We start from the raw sequence: 21,259 nt of genomic DNA on the forward strand, positions 1-21,259 counted from the left end.
GAGTCACTTTGACACAGTCATGTGACTGGTTTCTAGTGAATTACTATCCTGCATTCTCATACAATGGCTCACTGCACTCTGTGTAGACAACTGGTAGACTTTAAACGTTTCATTACCTCAGTGTTGAACGCATAGTTAAATAATGTTTGCAGTTTTTTTGCAAATGTCTCAGATTTTCCAGTTTCTGTTGCGTAGAGGATAGTTGCCTTTGTTCTGGCAGCCATGGATTTTCTTAGAAGTGTTGAAGCAAAAAGAACAGCCCTGAAAGAGTAAGTATGAGTATGTAACATCAATAACTGGCAAAACATATCAGATCAATGCACCAACTATTTCTGTAAAGTGATTAAACGTTTATTTCCTATGTCCAGTAAAATATTATTCCACAATACATGTCTGTCAGCCAAGTGGAGGCTGAGATTTATCTCAATTCGACAGCCTGCTTATTCTATTATTGCAGTGTTAAAAACTCCCTAAACATCTCTATTGACTTGTCAGAGAGGATTAATGTGACTCTGCCATTTACTGCCACTGCATGTACAAAAACTTAGTTCCCAGTCAAGATTTTCAAAGCAGATATCTATTTTCTTACTTTGCAATAACAACAAGCTTGAAGTTTTTCTTCTTTGATTTGCGGCTCTCATCGCGCCACACGTGAGTTTTCCAGGCATCAACCTAAAATGATATTTTAGAAAACTGATTTAATAAAGTAATTCATACAACTGGCCAAGTGCAGACATGGTCACACTTTTCTTGCTGAGCAAGTAATGCTTCAGATTTTATTCATTTGACATCTAGCACAGCTGATTTTTTTGAGGACTTGTTCTGTCCTTTCTCTGCTCTTCCCTTTCTCTGCTCTGCCAGTCACCCAGGGCCGGCACTGCTATTAGACAAATCCAGGCGATTGCCTAGGGCACCGATGATTAAGGGGCACCTAAAACACTGAGTGAGTGACATAATGTAACTCATCTAGTGATTTCAATGCCCCTGCGGCACCCCAACATGGAGCGCTTGCCACTGACGTGAAGGAAAAGCCGCCAGCAGTTTCTTACATGTGAAGCTGCTGGCTGCTCTTTCTCCATGTCAGTGTGATGCTGGGAATGTGATACTCGGTTATGATGCCACAGCCTAGCGCCACACTCCTAGTCTGAGGAGCCGAAGATGCTGTCCCCACCAAAGGACTACCAAGGTAGGAGGCAGCTCCTTATCCAAGTGTGTGAGGGGTGGGTGCCGCCCAAGACCCCCCCCCTCCGTGGTTGCACCGGCTCTCTACGTGTTCCTCTGATATTTACCCCTCTTATAAGCTCATCCAATACAGGACTGCAAGACCTCTCCCATGCAGATCCCCCTTCATTGAACTCTCTATTACCCGTATCAGATTCTCCTAACCCTATAAATCTATAAATGGTCCCTGCAGATTCATTTATTTAAAGAAGAAGCTCTGCCTCTTATCCATAATCACAGTTTTTACTCCAATTGTACCTTACAGTAGCCAATCACACTTTACTCAGCAACAACTATAACTGTTATTCCACTACCTTATATATCAAGGACCTGAGTCATTAAGGAGAGCAAAGCAAAAAAAGTAGTAAATTTGATCCGGGATAAACCATGTTACAATGTAAGGGGTGCAAATTAGTTTATTATTTTGTACATAAAGAAAATACTATCTTTTTTGTCATGTAGCACTCAAATATTTAATAACTTTACTTTTACATTGAAATTTAAAATTGATCTAGGACATGCCCCATCCCAACTATATATCTGTCCCCACATTTTAATGTTACCTCCTCCATAAAAGCAACATGGTTTTGCCCAGGTGCAAAGTTAACCCCCTTTTTTGTATTTGCTCTCCTTAATAACTCAGCAACCAAATGTTCCCAATACCTCTTAAGTTCCAAGCTCATTTGGGCCAGTTTTACTTTGTGCTTCATGTCTTTGTTGATGCTGGTAATAAGTGTATGAGTCTTCCTGTGACACTTCTTCTGATAAAGAACAGTTTGATTATGTGATGTGTGTTGCTTTTAGTGGTCATGTTCTGGATTTAGCAATCTTGTTCTGGACTTAGTGATCATGTTCTGGATTTAGTGATCATGTACTGGATTTAGTGATCATGATCTGGATTTAGCGATCTTGTTCTGGATTTAGCAATCATGTTCTGGATTTAGTGATCATGTTCTGTAATCAGTGGTAACGTTCTGGATTTAGTGATCATGTTCTGGATTTAGCAATCTTGTTCTGGACTTAGTGATCATGTTCTGGATTTAGTGTTCATGTTCTGGATTTAGCGATCTTGTTCTGGAGTTAGTGATCATGTTCTGAAATCAGTGGTGATGCTCTGGATTTAGTGATCATGTTCTGGATTTAGTAATCATGTTCTAGATTTAGCAATCTTGTTCTGGTATTAGTGATCATGTTCTGGACATAGAGAGCATGTTCTGGAGTTAGTGACATGTTCTGGATTTAGCGATCTTGTTCTGGATTTAGTGATCATGTTCTGGATTTAGCGATCTTGTTCTGGACTTAGCAATCTTGTTCTGGACTTAGTGACCATGTTCTGGATAGAACCCATTGTTATAGAAGAGATGTTACATTTGCACACACCTACAGAGAATACATTTGAATAGTAGACCATGATTTGGTGCTCGTCTCACCTGATAGTAATAAAAAGGGCTCAGAATGTAGTTGAGCATTTCCTGGTGAAACACTGAACTGATGCTTCCTGAGATTGGTGCAACAAGCCAAATCCAATCCGCTGGGCAGCCTCCCCTTAGCCTATATTCATTCTCCATATGTTTCATGAAGGACTCAGCTGCAGAATAGTGATCCATTATAGTAACATTTTGTTTCTGAAACAAAGAAATGAATAAAAATAAGATTATTCTGATTATCTACAAAATCTGCTATTGTCTGCATTTTTTCCCTTGATGAACCGTTTTGCAAAGACATCCATGTTAAAGTTTAGAATGGCGGCATTCTCATTTTCTAACATTACTAGAGATTAAAATATAAGTGTCATAATTTATTTTGCATTACATAACAGGATAAATTAGAGTGTTGTAGTCTACTGTACTGTATGTCTTCATCTGATCTGATCTTCTCAGTGGGTTTATTTACAATCAGAGGTGCATTTGTAGAGCCCCACAGGTGTTGTAGTGTCATGAAAGTGTATTTTTGATCCACAATTTTTCTTTTTATCAGAATTGGGGTTTTTTTTTTGGGGGGGGGTACAAAAGAGAGGATTTATGAAGCGCAAAACAGCTTTGGACATGCTGTGTGATTCAATTTGTGCAAACGTGCTTACATTTATGCTGCGGTGCATAGGTTTGTGGAGCAAAAGGGCCTCATTTGCACAGGAGAAGACGTTTGCACAGGAGAAGACGTTTGCACAGGCAAAGGGGAGGAGTTGGGCAAATTAAGTCTTTTCCACTGAAGTACAGTAGTGTTGCACCAGTGCACTGTTTGTAAGGAGTAGGTGAATCATTTTTATGGGGAAGGTAGGTTCCCATTTAGACTAAAAATGGATTAAGATAAAATAAAATAATTTACAGGTACTTCTATTGGTGTAATGGACAGGTTCCTACATTTAGTATAATGGACAGGGATCTTCACATGTTATATAGGGACCCCCCATAGGATGGTAAGTTCATTACACAGGTTCCCACAGCGCAGAGCTTGGGAAAGCCCCAGCTCTTTTCAATTGAAAGAGGTGATGCATAAGGGAGGTTGGGCTTTCATGCAACATTTACATTTCACCTCCTATTTTCTCTGCACATTGAGGTGCACTTAAATTTGCAGAGAGTGGAGAAGAAAAGTGGACCTCTATGTGTCCTGGGCAGACCATCGATGTGCCCTGTGCAGACCATCGATGTGCCCTGTGCAGACCATCGATGTGCCCTGTGCAGACCATTGATGTGCCCTGGGCAGACCATCGATATGTCCCGGGCAGACCATCGATGTGCCCTGTGCAGACCATCGATGTGCCCTGTGCAGACCATCGATGTGCTCTAGACAGACCATCGATGTTCCCTGGGCAGAACATCAATGTGCCCTGGGCAGACCATCGATTTGCCCTGGGCAGACCATGGATGTGCCCTGGGCAGACCATGGATGTGCCCTGGGCAGACCATGGATGTGCCTTGGGCAGACCATGGATGTGTCCTGGGCAGACCATCTATGTGCCCTGGGCAGACCATCGATGTGCCCTGGGCAGACCATCGTTGTGCAGTGGTGCAAAGTTAAGGTGTTTTCCTGTGTGCATCTAGTCTGCTTCCTAAAGGACCCCCAGAGTGATGAAGGGTATTTCTCATCACTGAAAAATAAGCACAATGATTCGCTGGACTACAGAGTGTATACATAAGCACATGGAAAGCAATGTGTTTGCAAAAAATTCAATCAACTATTTCTCACTTGAAATAAAGGCAGCCCAGGTGTCCCCCTTTCAGGAAGTTAAATTAAAAAAAAATCAAACTCTTTGTAAATTGTGCCAATTGATATGATTTACAGTATAAGACACATATAAGGTCGATAATTGAAGACTATGTCCACTTTGCAAGTCCACAAGTCATCTAATCATCAGGAAGCAGAGAGTAAAGAACTAAATGTTATTATTTGGAGAATATGTCTTAATACAATATTTACCATGTTTTATTATATCCCATACTGCTTATTTATACATCCGAGTTATTAACTGATTGCATTTCCTATTGCATAATCAGAATCTTTCTGAAATGTCGCAATTACTGTAATTGTCATATAAATATATGCCACTTTTTCTCATAAGGAAGTACACATCCACTACTATTCCTTTATAACTATTTACCTGCTGACTGATCAGACATACAAAACCAGTTATTAAAAGCAAGGCTCATGTTAATATATATGCTTAAATATATAATTGTATTTGTTACTACAACACTAATTAGCTTTTGTGTTGTTTTTAATTGTTCTCATTCACGAGTCATGTAAAGTAAACAGCATATAATACTATACAGGAAGATCTGCTTTCATTTATAGTTTTTAAACTAAATAACAGCTAATAATATGGAAATATCTGGTTTCATTTATAAGTCATGTACAGTAAACAACATCTCACACTCTGCTGGGAGGATAATTATAAGTCATTTAAAATATCTGGACTTTTAATTATTAAGAAACTTGCCATATACTGGAAGTCTGTTGTATGCTAGTGTTTTAAACACATTGCCATCTAGAGCCTTTAATTGTACAATGCATTCTTGGCAATCAGTTTTGAACAGTAAGCCAATTTGAGGAATATATAATAGCCACCAATGTTTTCCAAGTGAGAAGAGCCACACAAAACATGTGTTAATTTCTATATATAGCTAACAATGTCGCAGCTCATACAATCAGTCTGTCCAGACAATGGACACAAGCCCCATTCAATGTAAAAGTTAACTAATCCCGGTAGTGGCAGAGTACAAGAAGAAGCTACTTGGTACAAGCTGTAGAAGGAATGGTTTGGTGTAAAAATAATAAGAGCTGAGATCTCCTTTGACATATAATTTATGGCATCACATAAATAGTGCACTATCAACAGGGCCGGATTAACCATAGGGCTAACTGGGCTACAGTCCAGGGGCCTCGGGCATCCAGGGGGCCCTTGAAAATGCTCAGCAGCATTATTGATCGGTTGGGGGCGGGGGCTCCCCCGGCCCGATCAGTGCTGCTGAGCACTTTCAGTGCGGTCCTTCCCCGACGCGCTGTAGTCTCCTTACTGAGGAGATCTCGAGAGTCTCACTCTCACGAGATCTCCTCAGTAAAGAGCGTACAGCATGCCAGGGAAGGAGGTAAGTGCCTTGGGGGTGGCTCGGATCACGGGGGCGACTCGGATCACGGGGGGGGCCCATTCCCTTAATCCGGCCCTGACTATCAATAAATGTGCTATTTTTGCAGAGAAAAACACAACCTGTGGTGTCATTTATAAATAATTAATGTATTGATTGTAACTTGCACATGACAGCAGAACTTACCTGGAAGCTGTGAAGAACAGCCACGTTGATTTCAAAAACTGCCTGGTCTTTCCACAGAGACGCCACCTTGTGAGTGTCTAAGCCCATCCTTCTTCCAACTTCCTAAGGATTTACAGGTAATGGGAAATGTGTAAATGCACAGGTATGGGATCTTTTAATCAGAAATCCCTTATCAGCAAAGTTCAGAAATACGGAAAGGAAAAAAAAAAAAAGGAAGTTAGTAATGCTTTTTTATTTTGATTTGATTGAGTTGATTTTTGTTGATTTTGTCACCAGACATAAGCACCAAGTATTGTTTCATAGAATTACTACTAACTACTGTTCTCAACAATTTAATGAGGGCAGCGTGGGGGTAGAATTCATAAATGTGTTTTAGCAGATTTTAGGCATGGAGCTCCAAATTATAGAAAATCCCAGAGAATTCCAAATACAAATTCCTATACCTGTATTTGATAACACAATGTTACATTGGTGTAATGTATCTTTAATACTGTCTCCACTATCAACACAAATGATTCCTGGTTGTACATCTTTCTTTATTGTTACTCCCAGAATATTTTTAAATACTCTCCATTCCTTTTTATTGCTTTTAGGCTTAATTCAAAAATAATCTCAAGTCACTCATCAATTATACTTACAACATTTGGAGATCTATAGTTCTCCACTCGCACTCATTCATAGTGGGTTGTTGGCTTCATTCGGTTACTGCCTATTGCTTGCACCATAAATAATACATTACTACAGGGACACCGCAAATGGCTGACCTGACACTTCCTCAGCTGGTGGTAAACAAACTGTGGGTCACAGAACCTCTCCAGGAATAAAACCTAACCAGGGTCCCTCCCAATCTCACAGAAATATATACAGTATATGTCTCTAACCTTTTAGCTCCATCTCAACCTGGACAACCACATAAGCATCATCCCCTTAACCGCTGCAACAATTTTAACCTAAAATTGGCCTCTGCTCTCAAGCCACTCGATGGCCCTCTCCACTGTGTTTTGTATGTGTAAATTAAATATATTTAAGCCAATGGACTTCATCCAGCATGTATAACCCAGCTGTTCTGTCCTCCAGTTCTGATGGTAAATCATTTCTGAAAAACTGGACACTTACTTATTTGCCTTATTTAAGGCTCCGGTTCACTACCTTCATGTTAGTGGTCTGTCTCCACAGCAAACATTAGACCATTTTAGATCACATTAAATATGCAGCAACATTTCCATAAACTGGACTAGGTCACAACATATAACATCCTCTATAGCTAAAGCCTTTATATCACATATGTCATTAGCACCTGCATGCACAATAATCACATCTAGGTTCGGCCTTCGTTCGCAGAATTTTGCAGATGTAGGGATAACATGGGCGGACCACAAGCCTTTTCCTCCAAACCACATCAGCACTGATTGCTTAAAGCCAAGACCCAGGTTCTACACACCTGGTTTCCTCAGTCCCCACATATCCATACCTTGGTGGAACGTGCATCTTCAAAACACAGCCACATTATTCCACATGCATAAGTAACCACACATTGTGCACACCATCCCTAGCGCCAACGCTCTCTTGAAGTTGAAGCATGATGGATGTATTGGGATTAATCTGAATGCTGTCTCTATCTCTCCCTTCATCATCAGAGCTCCCTTTATACATCTGGCCTTTTATAAAACATTATCAGCAGATGTACATGCAAACTTGCACAAAAAGGGTCAATTGCATAAACAGACCTACCTCCCTAGTATGAAAGGTAATGGATCATCCTGAATACCACTGGCTCTTTTCATGGCACCACACCCAGCCGTGACACCCTTGGGTGCTAGATAGGTAGGTTGTCAAAGGGCGCCCACTATTCTTCATAATGCTACGTCCTTTACTAATTTTTCACACACTACTTAATTATGTTCCATTACTAAACGCTAATTTATTCTTCTCCCTGGACTGCTTAGAGTCCCACTAGAATCTTAAATCTACATTCAAACCCTTCCGTAAGTAGATGTGCTGCATCCTTGTTAAATTAGCCAAGTCTCCATCCTTTCCACTTGTACTGGTATTGAGATCTTGCCTCTAAAACCCTTGGCCTGCCCTCGACTCAGTGGCATTTTGTTTCTATTTGAAATATCTAAATGCCCACTGCAGGCCAACCAGTCCTGCCCCTTTCTTACATTGATCATCTTAAATACTCAGCAGCTACCCTGTCCTGCAGCTGCAGTCTAGGTGCCTTGAAAACTAATGGTCAGCTACTGAAAGGGAGACGTTGCCTATAGCAACCAATCAGATTCTAGCTGTCATTTTGTAGAATGTACTAGATAAATGACAACTAGAATCTGATTGGTTGCTATAGGCAACATCTCCACATTTTCAAACCCGCAGTTTAGTAAATATATCCCCATTTCTTGCAACTGCACGGCAATGCCGGATGCAACGTCTTCCTCTGTCTAAGAACCTCATCATAATCACCAAGCTAGCCCCCCATAATACCTGTATGCTTGCAAAATGGTATGAATGCACTTAAACAGGGATGCACCGTATAGCAGATTTTTTCAGCTTTAATACTACTCATTGTTACAACGTTCTGCACCCAATTACCAAACATATTTGAGATTTGGCTCCTGGCCCATTACCGGTCCATTCTTAATATCTACTGTCATTCCTCCGATCAGACTTTGCTGACAGATCTTAAAAAGTGGGCAACAGCATGTCTATGTCTATGTATTCTTTTATTTTGTACCCACATCACCTGTTGCCCAGCTTATACTTGTGCGCATGACATGATCCTTCACTACACTGTGTTGATTACGTAATATCAATAAATCATTCATCAGTGAGTTTGTGTTGCTACCTGATGTGAGCTGCAGCCTCTCATCCCGGCCACCAGTTGACCCAGGTGTATGGGACTCCCAGACAGCTATCATTCAAGGTACCACTGTCCTTTCTTCACTGCCTCTGCCTATGACCCATTTACTCCCTCTAGGGATGTTGGCTACCTCTGTATCCACTAATATTGGAGACACTTCAACTACTCTCATTCTCGTCTGCATAAATGATACCCTCTTGTTTGTCAGATTGTGATTAGGCCCCTAAGTCTGTATAATAATATATTCATTTAATATAAAGAGTAAGGATAGCAGTAATAGCAAGCATGCATTGGGATTAGTCATATACTATGTTCTGTTTAGAAACACCAATATTGATATGTTTCAAATCATTTTCTTTTTGCAAAAGTAAATTCTTCAGTGATCAATTACCGAATGCTTTATAGTCGGTGTAAATTCTTAAATAAGCATTTTTATTTTCAAGCCAATTCAAAAAAAGAAACTATCTATATCATGCTAGCAGATAGCTGTTTTGTCTACAGATGCTTCATAATGTGTATTTTTCTGTCTGTTTGTTATTTTATTTCTTTTTCCACTCTTCTTTGCTAAAAGCATCTCCCTAATGTTTAATCTCCCTGATGAAGTCAACAATCATTCATCATTCAACACAGAAGGGTATTTGTTTCTCAGAATTAGAGCAAGTTGATTAAAATGAAAACCCAGAAACTACTCATTTTGCTGCATTTATAAGTTCAGAGAATAATGACGGTTACACATGAAACTAGCTTGAGGTATTCACAGCTCACAAGAAATGGGTGTGCAGCTTGTCAGTTCCTGTCAGACAATTTTCCCATGCTACTGCTCAGTCATCTCTGCTGTATAAACAATCTTGTACCATTCAATTCCAGTTATCCAAATCCTAATACAACCAAACTGATGTAGATATCGCTCTCTCTCGCTCTATACTGTATATAGGTGTGTGTTTGTGTTATATAAAGTACAAAACAATAAAAATATATTACAGACCTGTCAGTTCTCTGTGCACTATAAATTACATTATAATAGTACATATTGCAGCATATAAGTGAATACATAGCATGTACTGTAAAAATGTTTGCAGTATGGTGGAAATGACCATTTGCATAGCGTATCTTGCGTGATAATAAACGCAACTGAGTTCAATTCATGTCTGAAAACAAAAAAAATTATCTTTAAAATAAGGGAGCTTAGGGAGCCGAGAGTACAAATCCAGCGCTGAAATTACTGTATTAATGGTAAGTATGCGCAGTTTAACCGTATTAATGGTAAAACTGCTAACGCCATGTTATTCGTGGCAGAATTGAACCGGCCCCTAAGGGTGTGCCAAGATTGAGTGCACGCAAATTGGTCCGATACGTGATTTTTAGATGTATCACTTGCACCAGTTACAGGGCAGGTGTAAGTGCCGATTGATAGTGATAACGGGCTCATTTGCATGCTACAACATGTGTTTACAATTAAAAGCAACTGTAAGAATGCATTTTATGTAGGTATTAATAATCCTGATAAATGTATTTCATGTAAAAAAAAAAAATATAAAAATATATATTTTTAAATGTATTTTTATTAATGATTATAGTATTAAAGATTTTTTTATGGACAATTGACATAAGATGAAGAGATCTTTCTTAAAATTGGGAAAGAATTTGTAGCTCTCTAAATAATAAGTAACTTTGAAAGCACATTTCTAATCTGAATTTATAAAATCCTGTCTTAAATTTTACAAGTATCTCCTCAATATGAATTCACCAACTATTTAGATTTAAAAATTGCATTCAAAACAATGCACCTTCAATCTAATTTGCAAAAAAATGGCAGTATATGTGTCAGCGATGTAATTTTGCAAATTAACTTTTACTAAATTTATATTTGTAAATTTGTATGATTTTAAAAATGCCTGCTAAATATGTATGAAGGAGGAAAATAAATTAAAATTCTGAAGATTATGCCAAAGATTTGCTTTCAAAGCAAATAACGTCTTTACAAATACTCAAAAGGGGTAAACAACTTTTTTTAAAAAAATTCTGTAATATCAGAAATAGCAACATAAAATAATCAGAATATTTCAGTTAGTATGCTGATCATAGGTATTCGCAGCCCATATAATTAGGATGTACACCCAGGTACTCTAGAAAGGCATACTCTGCGGCATGGCGCACCAGCAGAGTGGCGTGTCTAGCACCCCTTATGGGTACCATGATACCATGCCAATGTAAAACAGTACCTAGTGGATTTTAAGGAGGCCCTTTGGAACGTCTTAAAGCAAAGCACTCGCTCAAGTTTTTTTTTTCAAGTGAAATTAACTTACCAAATGAAAATGTGAGCTGCCCCCTACTTTTCTGCTTTTTCCATTTCATATTATGCCACCCAGTAGTGCTCCCAGTTCATATTATGCGACAGGGAAGTCCTCCCAGTTCATATTATGCCACAGAGAAGTGCCCCCAGTTCATATTATGCCACAGTGAAGTCCCCCCAGTTCATATTATGCCACAGAGAAGTGCCCCCATTTCATATTATGCCACACAGTAGTGCCCCCAGTTCATATTATGCCACAGGGAAGTGCCCCCAGTTCATATTATGCCACAGAGAAGTGCCCCCGGGTCATATTATGCCACAGGAAAGTGCCCCCAGTTCATATTATGCCACAGGGAAGTGCCCCCAGTTCATACTATGCCACAGAGTAGTGCCCCCAGTTCATACTATGCCACAGAGAAGTGCCCCCGGGTCATATTATGCCACAGAGAAGTGCCCCCGGGTCATATTATGCCACAGAGAAGTGCCCCCAGTTCATATTATGTCACAGAGAAGTGTCCCCGGGTCATATTATGCCACAGGGAAGTGCCCCCAGTTCATATCATGCCACAGAGAAGTTCCCCCAGGACATTTTATTTTATATAGCACATATACAACTCGCTGCACTTCTGCATCCTCAGCTCCTCTGGGGCGGAGATAATTAGAGTGAGAAGTGAAGGGGAAAGCGCAGCTGAACCGCTGCATATTTTGAGTCACTGAGTGACTCCATCACTGACAGTGTCAGCTCATTGGAATACCAGAGCCGTAACTTAGAATTCTAGTGCCCTGGGCGAGAAAGACAAATGCCGCCCCCCTAGCCCTCAATTTTAACCAAATTAACCTAAAATATTCCTAAATTGCGCCCCCTTCAGCGTTGCGCCCTGGGCAGTCGCCCCTGTCGCACAGCCCTAGTTACGGCCCTGGGAATAGCAGCTGCACTGGTCATTTTGCTGACAAACACAGAGATGACGCCCAGCATTAGGTGTGCACACCCATAACACCCTGTGCACACTCCTGTGGTGCTGATGTGGTGGGGGCCAGTGACCTGATATTATGCTAATGAGGACTGTTCTGCATGTGAATGGACAGTATGCAAGTAAGAACCCACAGACTTAAAGCTCGTTAGTGTAAGGAGCAGGGTCTTCATTAGCACAGAATAGTGATGTGAAGCTTTTTTCACACTGATGCAGGAAAATGGTAAAAAACAAAATGTAAAAACAATAAAATGGGTAGAAACACAACTGGCCATCGAAATTACCTCCAGAACGTTGTAACGCTGAACATCACAAAAGTCTCGAACACCAATTTCTGTCCCCATGTACCAGCCATTAAAGGGACATGCCGTAAATTCGATACCTCCAACTTCAAGAAGCATGTTTGCAACTGCAGGTAATGTGTACCACCTCAAGTTGAGGTCCTTAAACCACTCAAACCTTTGAAAAAAGAAAGTGACACAGAGAGGGGTTAGATTTTCTATATCAGTTATTCCAACGTGTATATAATTGTTTGTGCTTTTTTTTAACCAGAGGAAATCAATGACATTCATCTCTTTAATATCCAAGGTATTTGGTACTTTTTATATCAATACAAGTTATTTGGAACTGTACATCAATTTTGAAGACATGCTGTTATCTAAGGTTTATATGGTTAAGTTACATTGTCTGTTAAAGTAGGCAGCACTGTGGCACAGTGGTTAGCATTGCTGCCTCACAGCACTGGGGTGATTGATTCAGTGCTGACCAGAGCCCTATATGTGTGCAGTTTGTATGTCTTGCCCGTGTTTGCGTCGGTTAGCTCACGTGCTTCAAAGACATACTGATAGACTAATGGGTCCATTTAACAAGAGCTTGGTAAATAGGGAGAAGCCCTTCTCTTGTAAAAACACCCATTTTCACTGGATTTAGGGCTTTTCCACCTATGATAAATAGACTCACCCAGTTTACATACATTTTGCATATTGTCTAAAATTACAAGCTATATCTTTTTCAAACAGCTCTTATCAAGACATAGGGGTATATTTACTAAACTGTGGGTTTTAAAAAGTGGAAATGTTGCCTATAGCAACCAATCAGATTCTAGCTGTCATTTTGTGGAATGCACTAAATAAATGAAATCTAGCATTTGATTGGTTGCTATAGGCAACATCTCCACTTTTTCAAACCCCATAATGTCCACTTATAACACTGTAAATATATACTGATGGCAAACTCTCTGTACAGAACAGGGATGCAAATTATGTATATGTTTTCTTTAAATATCTCACAAACAGGAATAATACATATAATACATTGCACCTAGTCGCACACAGTAACTAGAGTAAAGATGAATACACACTGTTGCATTTTACTTCAGATGCGATTTCTGTAATGATTTTACCAATGACTGAAAGTCCTGATGAGCATGCAGATTAATGTGTATACACCTACATGATTTACCTTCAGATCTGTGATCTTCATCTGTCATAACCATCTGCTGAAAAGATCATGACTCTGTGCACACTCTACAGATATCTGCCTACACTGCTGGTCATGAGTGCATACACACTTCCACATTTGCCCGACATCGTCCCATCGTTGATCGTGAATTTTAGGAAGTTTAGAAAACCAAATCAAGAGATGCAATGTGTTTTGGCACAATTAAAACATAATTATGGGAGCATACACACTTTTGCAATATCTGACCAAGCTGTCATTTATCGTGTGATCTGCACAATATTTGCTTCAGTGTTTACTCAGTTTTACTTAGAATTATCAGTGCTGGAGTTGGTCTGGTTTAGAATGACTGTAAATTATAATGGCAACTTACTTTGGGTGTTCCATTATGACTTCAAATACAAGATCTTTTGGTATTTCAAATAATTCAGGGTCTTCACCATTTGCCTGCAGCACCAAAGGAAGAATCTGAAATTGGTCGTATTTTGGCTTCCATCCAAGCTGTATACATAGCTAGAAAGTCAAGTTCACATAGCATTAGTAATCTATGAGACTATTCAACTATAACATTTCCTATAATTAATATTTAACACTTTCTTATTAACTTTACATGCAAGTACAAATGAGATATTTTTAGTTCATTATTGTGATTTGAAATTAATACGGTACTCATTCACATTATACTAGTTCCTAGTGAACTGATAAGCTGCATTGTTAAGAACATTGTCTGAGCACACAAAATGGCTGCATCTACTATGTGTAGGCAACAAGTCCATTTTTAAGTAATATATTGCTGAAAACGTATTTATAACTGTACATTCCACTTTTGTCATATTGTTTATAATTTAACAAGTCGTCCATGATGGAATTTATAGCTGAACTAGTGGAGGTAAATAAACAGAGAAAAAAATGTTTGTCTGACAGGATTCTTTTTACATAAACATTTACAAAATAATTGTAAATTAATTGAAATCTTGTTTTTAGATTGCCATCGTTACAGTTTCATGGTTGTAAGATTGTAGCGCTCATCCCCCATTTTGACATATACAGTCTCTTTAGCGCCTGCCCATCTCTACCTTTTAATGTATACAGTGATCTCTTTAGCATCAATCACTTCCTGTTCATGCATACAGTGGAACTAACTGTGAAATGGTGGTATAAGAATATTTGTTTTCTTCAGGGAAGGTACAACTGCAATGAAGGCTTTACTAAGAACAATTACAATTTCTGTTTACTGGACTATAACATAACATTCAGTGCGTACTTTAACCGCCTCTGCGGTAAGGCTTGATTCATGGTGGCAAGACTGAAAATTAAAATAATGACTACTAATGCAATTCACTAATGCAATTTTCAGATAAATCACATACCTCTGTAAACTCTGTACTGGCAGGATCCCCAATGATTGACCCATCTGGCATTCCAAACCCTGCGTAACGAATCAGCTGGCTGTTCCACACTCTGAAGTCATGTTTTCCATCAGTCCTCTGAGGAAATATGGTAATTGTGGACCTGAGAGAAGGACAATAAAGCTTTGTATGTAGCTTTGCAATAAAAGACACATTCAGAATTTAGAGGGAAAATAAATGTATGTTTAACTTTAAGCTTCAGCAAAATGAAACGAAAGGTTGAAAGAGTTTTGTAGCACTCATATAGTAAGTATATACGACAATAAGGCTTATTTACAAAGTAATGTGGCCACACACTTGTCCATCTAGTGCATTTCATTCTGCACTCCCATATCCCAGCCTTTGTAAGTACCACATAAAATCAATTTTGTCTAGATTACTGGGTTGTCAGAAACTCCAGATAATGCGCATAGTGGAAACAGTAAAAACATTAAAACCCAATTTACACTTTTAGATAATCTCCTTCTTTAATTGCAACATTTAAATATTTGCTTAAAATCCTGCTCATTTATGTCTTAAATTAATCCTGAGCAATAAAGGACATTGGGGCTGCCTTTATTGCACATGTCACTTGTGTTTGGATGTTTGTGCTACATTGATCTAAGGGCACCTTAAAATTAGATTATTTTTTTTTTAAAAAGGCAACTCAAATGTGCAAATCGCATGCTCATAAAAGTATAGGGATGAGACTGGGTTTCTGGCACCTTATGTGGTAGGAAAAGTTGTGCGCCTACCCGTAAACCTGGGAACACTTTGCCAAAAACGTCCCTTCAACACGTCTGCCGGTGCATTTACATAATCCCAACCAGAAGACTGAAATCACTTTTTCCACTTAAGTGCAAAACTTGACAAAGAAGATGCAACTTCTTCACCCACCCCACTCCTTACTGAAGCCACAATCTTGGCACATGTATCCAAAGCAGTTTGTACTGTTATTTCACATAGTGGGCCTTATTCATTAAGGAAAGTAAAGCAAAAAGAAAGGAGTAACTTTGCACCTTGGCAAAACCATGTTGCATTGGAGGGGGAGGTAAATTTAAAATGTGGGGACAGATTTATAGTTGGGGTAGGGCATGTCCTAGATTAACTTAAATTTCAGTGTAAAAATAAAGCTATCAAGTATCTGTGTGCTACATGAAAAAACAGCCAGTATTTTTCTTATGTGCAAAATAATAAACTAATTTCCACCCCTTGCATTGTAACATGGATTGTCCGGGAGCAAACTTACTCCTTTTTATGCCATACTCTGCTTAAAGACTCAGGCCCTGTTACTACAGTCATTAAGGGTAATTTACAGTCTCTTTGTTCTGCCATTTTCAACAGGAGTTTAATTTACAAGTACAGCAACTATGAAGTGAAAAAAATATTGAATTGCAGTCAGACATAAGACATGAGTGTGACATTTGAAAGCTCTCATAATTCATGAATTTCTAACTAATGACAAACTGTGTCTTTCTACAACATTAAGTAGTCTTCCGTTTATATGATATGAGCAAAATGCTCAAAAGTGTTCTGAGAAATGTTCAGCTCATTCCACATTTAGCTGCAGAATTATGCACATTTCTCCGGCAGATTCTGGCCTTAAGTGTTCTGTCCAGAACTCCTCTACCATTGTTGTTCTACCTGGATCTCTCCCTTGTTATGTCACAACCAGAGGTGGAACTAGTGAGCTGGTGGCCCCGGTGCAGGGAAGCAGGGAGGAGGGAACCGGGGCCACAGCTCGCTAGTTCCCTGTGCCGTTGGACTCTTTATCTCCATGGGTCCCGGTTCACTGCACCTCCTGCACCAACGGTGGTGCCACTGATCACAACCACACCACATACAATTAATTTGCCGAATTGCAAAGCATTCTCGGTACGCAAAGATTGTGTTGCTAAAATCTTGCGCCTTTGTTAATCGACTTCTACTATTTGCGGAAAATTTCACCAAATATTCTGTCATCTCTGTTTGGAAGAAACTGCATTTGTTGTTTGCATAACTTCTTATTCTTGCAATATTTCAGAGGTGAATCTATTTTTATCTGTCACCAAAGCATCACAATAAGATCACTTCACAAGCAATTTGAAGAGCTCTGTTTGCAATCTATGTAACTGAATAAATCACACTGAATAAGGGTACATTGTGTGGAACCACAGGAATCTTGCTGCTACTATATGTTATGTTAGCACTGCTGCCTCACAGCGTTTGAGTCGTAGGTTCGTTTACAACCAAGGCCCTATCTGTGTGGATTTTATCTGTTCTCCCCTTGTTTGCGTGGGTTTCCTCTGGGTACACCGGATTACATCCATAGTCCAAAACATACTAGTAGGTTAATTGTACGCTGTTTATGTGGACCCCAGTGTGTGCCTGTGTGGGAATTTAGACTGTACGTTCCAATGGGGCAGGGACTGATGTGAATGATTATATATTCTCTGGTTACTCTAATATAATTGACACTATTTAAATAAACAATAATAATACTACGTTTCTCTGGGTCATTAAGGCCTTGTAAGTTAATTTACCTTATATTCCCACCATTTGAGGCGCACTTTATATGACGACAGATGAGCTCAAACATTTCTTTAGCTGTCTTGCAGTTTCGGGCATCAAGCACCTTGAATATAAGACACTTATTTATCATTGAAAAAATTCAGACTGTTATAGAAGAACACACATTATCTTCAAAGTTACAATATTCCATGACAAAGATGAATTAAGGTTTGTTTTTTTTCAATATTATAATCAAAAAATGTCTTATACTATACTATACATTTGTCCCAGAAATAGTTATTCACTTTTAATTACTCTCTTTCCTTTGCTGTCATGTACCTGTTGTTGTCAGTGGCATCTATGTAAAGCAGAGAGAGGAGACAGACAGAGGGCACAAACAAGCAGAAGATTTATAGGTGGGAGACAAACTGGACATACAGCAAAAACAGCACATAAAAAAATGTGTAATCCAAAAAGAGAACATGGTTTTAGTTTGAGTTTCAGTAAAGTGTCCAACAATAACAACCTGCTAAAGACATATATGTGTCCAGTGGCGCACGCAGGGGGGGTCTCTGAGTCTCTAGAAACCCCCCCCCCTGCGCTAACTAAGTGGCCACTGTCCTATACAGCAGCCGCGGCGCTGTCAAAGAAGCGTCCGCGGCGGTGCTGTATTGTATACAGCACCGCCGCAGACGCTTCTTAGACAGCACCGCGGCTGCTGTATAGGACAGCGCTGGCGAAATGGAGCTGCTGCGGATGTTAAAATGCCTGTATACTGTATTCTAACAGTGTAAAACACAGGGCCATTTAATATACATAGAACAAGACAACATCTTATAAAATTAACTTGGTATCTTTAAAATATTTAATATGACGATGTTATATAATAAATACATGTGTCTACAATAAACAACAAAAATGTTTAAAGAATCAAAACTGTTCATTCGCTCGCCAAAGGTATTCCAAGTCAGATGAGTACATTCACCCAAGAGTGAAAAACATTAAGGGATAGATTTACTAAGCTGTGGGTTTGAAAAAGTGGAGATGTTGCCTATAGCAACCAATCAGATTCTAGCTGTCATTTTGTAGAATGTTCTTAATAAATGGTAACTGGAGTCTGATTGGTTGCTATAGGCAACATCCCCACTTTTTCAAACCCGCAGCTTAGTAAATCTAGCCCCAAGACTTGAAATTATCAATATAAGTTTATAAATATATATTTACCTGTAAATTATTCCACTGGATTCGTCCTATGCACCTGGGGGCATTTCTCCAAGCCTGCTTGCTTGCAAAAACCAGCTCATCATAAGTTAGCTGGTATGTTCCAGTAAGTTCAATATCTTTACTGATTGTCTCCAGCCTGTTTAGATATGTTTCTATCTGGGGCCTATAACAAATAATTAGCTGAGTTTTAAAAGAAAACAAAATAAGTATAAGTTTCAACATTATATTGGTGTGGGGAATGTTTTCTTGGCACACATTAGGCCCAAGCTGTTGACACGAAAATGACAATAAGTTCAGGTGTACCCTAATGACCTCCACTGTCCCCAAATCTCAATCCAGTACAGCACCTTTGGGATGTGGTGGAACGGGAACTCCGCAGCATGAATGTGCAGTGACTGCTTGATGCTATCATGGAACAGAATCTCTAGGGAATGTTTCCAGCACCTTGTTGAATCCATGATACAAAGAATTCAGGCTGATCAGCGAACAAAGGGGGGCTCTACTCAACACTAGAAAGGTGTACTCAATAAAGTGGCCACTGTGTATACTTCTGCGTTATATTGCTACTAACAATGTATTTATTAATCATCAGTGCCAGTGACATGGGATGTGGGAAACACTTTCAAGGAAACATTGCAGCACTGAGCAACTCTTTAGTTTCTACAACATACCAATTGCTTTTCCAGATTTAGTTCTACTTTAAACAGCTTGTATTGAATACTGCCTATGACTAAATTTATATTTACTATCTGTTTCATGTCACTATCTGTTATTTATTTATATAGTGAAACCTTAAATATAAATAAAGGATAATAATAATAATAATAATAATAATAATAATAATAATAATAATACCTAACATCAAGGACAGTGCACTTACTTACTCTTTAAAAGAATTATAATATTGGTTGATGAACTCTATTGCTTGAGGTAGAAGAACATCTTGTGGCACTGGCTTGTCCCTTTGACCTCTGATATAGCACTGAGGGTTCATTACTGATCCATGGCAGACAGTTGATTGGCAGATGTTCTGTAAAAAAAATTGAAACTCGCTGCGTTACTAGGGTCATATATTGAATGCAATTGTGATAGGCAGATATTAAATTAACAAATGCAGACATACATTTTAAAAGGAATTAGACTGACGTATGTAACTTTCAACAGATTTCAGATCTAAGTTCACTTCTATCCTGTACAATTACTTGTGGAAAAAAAAGTTGTGCTATATTACCACACCCGACTGAAAAAGACAGAGGCACGTTTTGATTTGTCAACCTGTAGAAAGTTATATTCTTTTGTAAAGCTCATCAATACATACAAGGCAATTAGACATGATTATAAATTTGGTATATTGATACAACAAACCTGTTTTGCCTTGAGGTGTAAAGTGTCTTGTAAAACTCTCCCATTCTCATAGTTTTTAAGCTTCAAATATCTCGGGCGTGAATGTCCATGGTTTTCCGAAAAACTCTTCTGGAAGAGGTAGATACAGTAGAATATGAGTCAAAACAGCTTTTGTTGCATATTGAAAGTTGCCATACACTATCCATTATACATTTGTCATAGATTCTTATCACTCTACAGTCTCAGGCTTGAGAAATTAGAAGTAGTTTGGGTAGGAAGTGGGTGGGATTTATACTGTCACGATTTTGCTTTTTAAAATATTGGGAGGTAGAGTTGAGCTGCTTAGGCACTTCCCAGCAGTTACATGGTGACAAGGTTGTCATTTACTATGTAATTATTGCACTCCATTTAGCAACGATTAATACAGAAAAAGTTAAATTTCATAAGTTTGATAAAGGTGTATGCTTTTACAACATAGAATTTACAAAATGGTCATTCTATTTATTCTATTCAATGTTAAGTTCACCAAGAGTGATAACAAATTATTCAATAATTCACTTGCTGCTTCTTTGTGTGCTTGTATTACTTTGTGTACTTGTGCGATCATTCAGTACTTACCTTTAATGCTGGTTTAATTTCCGCCATATCTTTTTTCATGCCATTTACCTTGGCTTTCTCTTGTTTCAAAGAACTTTAAAAAAAAGACAGGTGGTTGTAGTGATGATAGTGTACATTTTTCTTTTATTAACAAACAAGATGAAGTCTGTTATTCTGTGTGTCTCTTTATGAACCTATTTTAAATTTGTGCTATTTTTCACATTATTTGTTTAATATTTATGGCCATGCTTTTCCTAAAACTTGTGAAGTGAATTATGCCCTCTGCAAACTCAGTTCAACTTTAAAGCTTAAGTAATTAGAACTTAGCAGACAGTATAATCATTATTAAAAATATTGATTTAAAAAATGAAATATTTTTTCTTATCACTGAATCCATAAAGAAGCTTTTAATGCATACTATACTGTGCTAGGGGCACGCATATGTGTAGTTTCTAAAACTGACAGTCATCAGTCAACTCTTACTCCTGCCCTGTAGCTGGGGCAAATGATACAACTGAAACCAAGCGTACTATGGAGAAGCCAAACTTGCGGCATCTGCGTCAGAACACCCCTGGCTCGCCATTTATGTGCATGGCCTAGTCTGCCCCTTCCCTCCCCTGTTCAATCCCTCAAGTTGTCATTTGTATTTA

General features: G+C 38.8%; 1 protein-coding gene across 1 annotated transcript in view; it reads right to left on the reverse strand.

Annotated features, from left to right (window-relative positions):
- NOS2 (nitric oxide synthase 2) overlaps positions 1-21,259 on the reverse strand; it is a 43,742-nt gene that overhangs the window by 18,788 nt on the left and 3,695 nt on the right. The window contains exons 2-13 of the mRNA XM_075196752.1: positions 20,631-20,703; positions 20,034-20,141; positions 19,553-19,698; positions 18,669-18,831; positions 17,477-17,568; positions 14,937-15,078; positions 13,940-14,079; positions 12,393-12,567; positions 5,991-6,092; positions 2,652-2,846; positions 590-672; positions 117-261 (exon numbers count right to left, since the gene is read on the reverse strand). Coding sequence (XP_075052853.1) covers positions 117-261; positions 590-672; positions 2,652-2,846; positions 5,991-6,092; positions 12,393-12,567; positions 13,940-14,079; positions 14,937-15,078; positions 17,477-17,568; positions 18,669-18,831; positions 19,553-19,698; positions 20,034-20,141; positions 20,631-20,703 — 1,564 coding nt within the window. The remainder of the gene's footprint in view (positions 1-116; positions 262-589; positions 673-2,651; positions 2,847-5,990; positions 6,093-12,392; positions 12,568-13,939; positions 14,080-14,936; positions 15,079-17,476; positions 17,569-18,668; positions 18,832-19,552; positions 19,699-20,033; positions 20,142-20,630; positions 20,704-21,259) is intronic.

Source organism: Mixophyes fleayi, chromosome 2 (genome assembly GCF_038048845.1).
Source record: "Mixophyes fleayi isolate aMixFle1 chromosome 2, aMixFle1.hap1, whole genome shotgun sequence".
NCBI lineage: Eukaryota > Metazoa > Chordata > Amphibia > Anura > Limnodynastidae > Mixophyes > Mixophyes fleayi.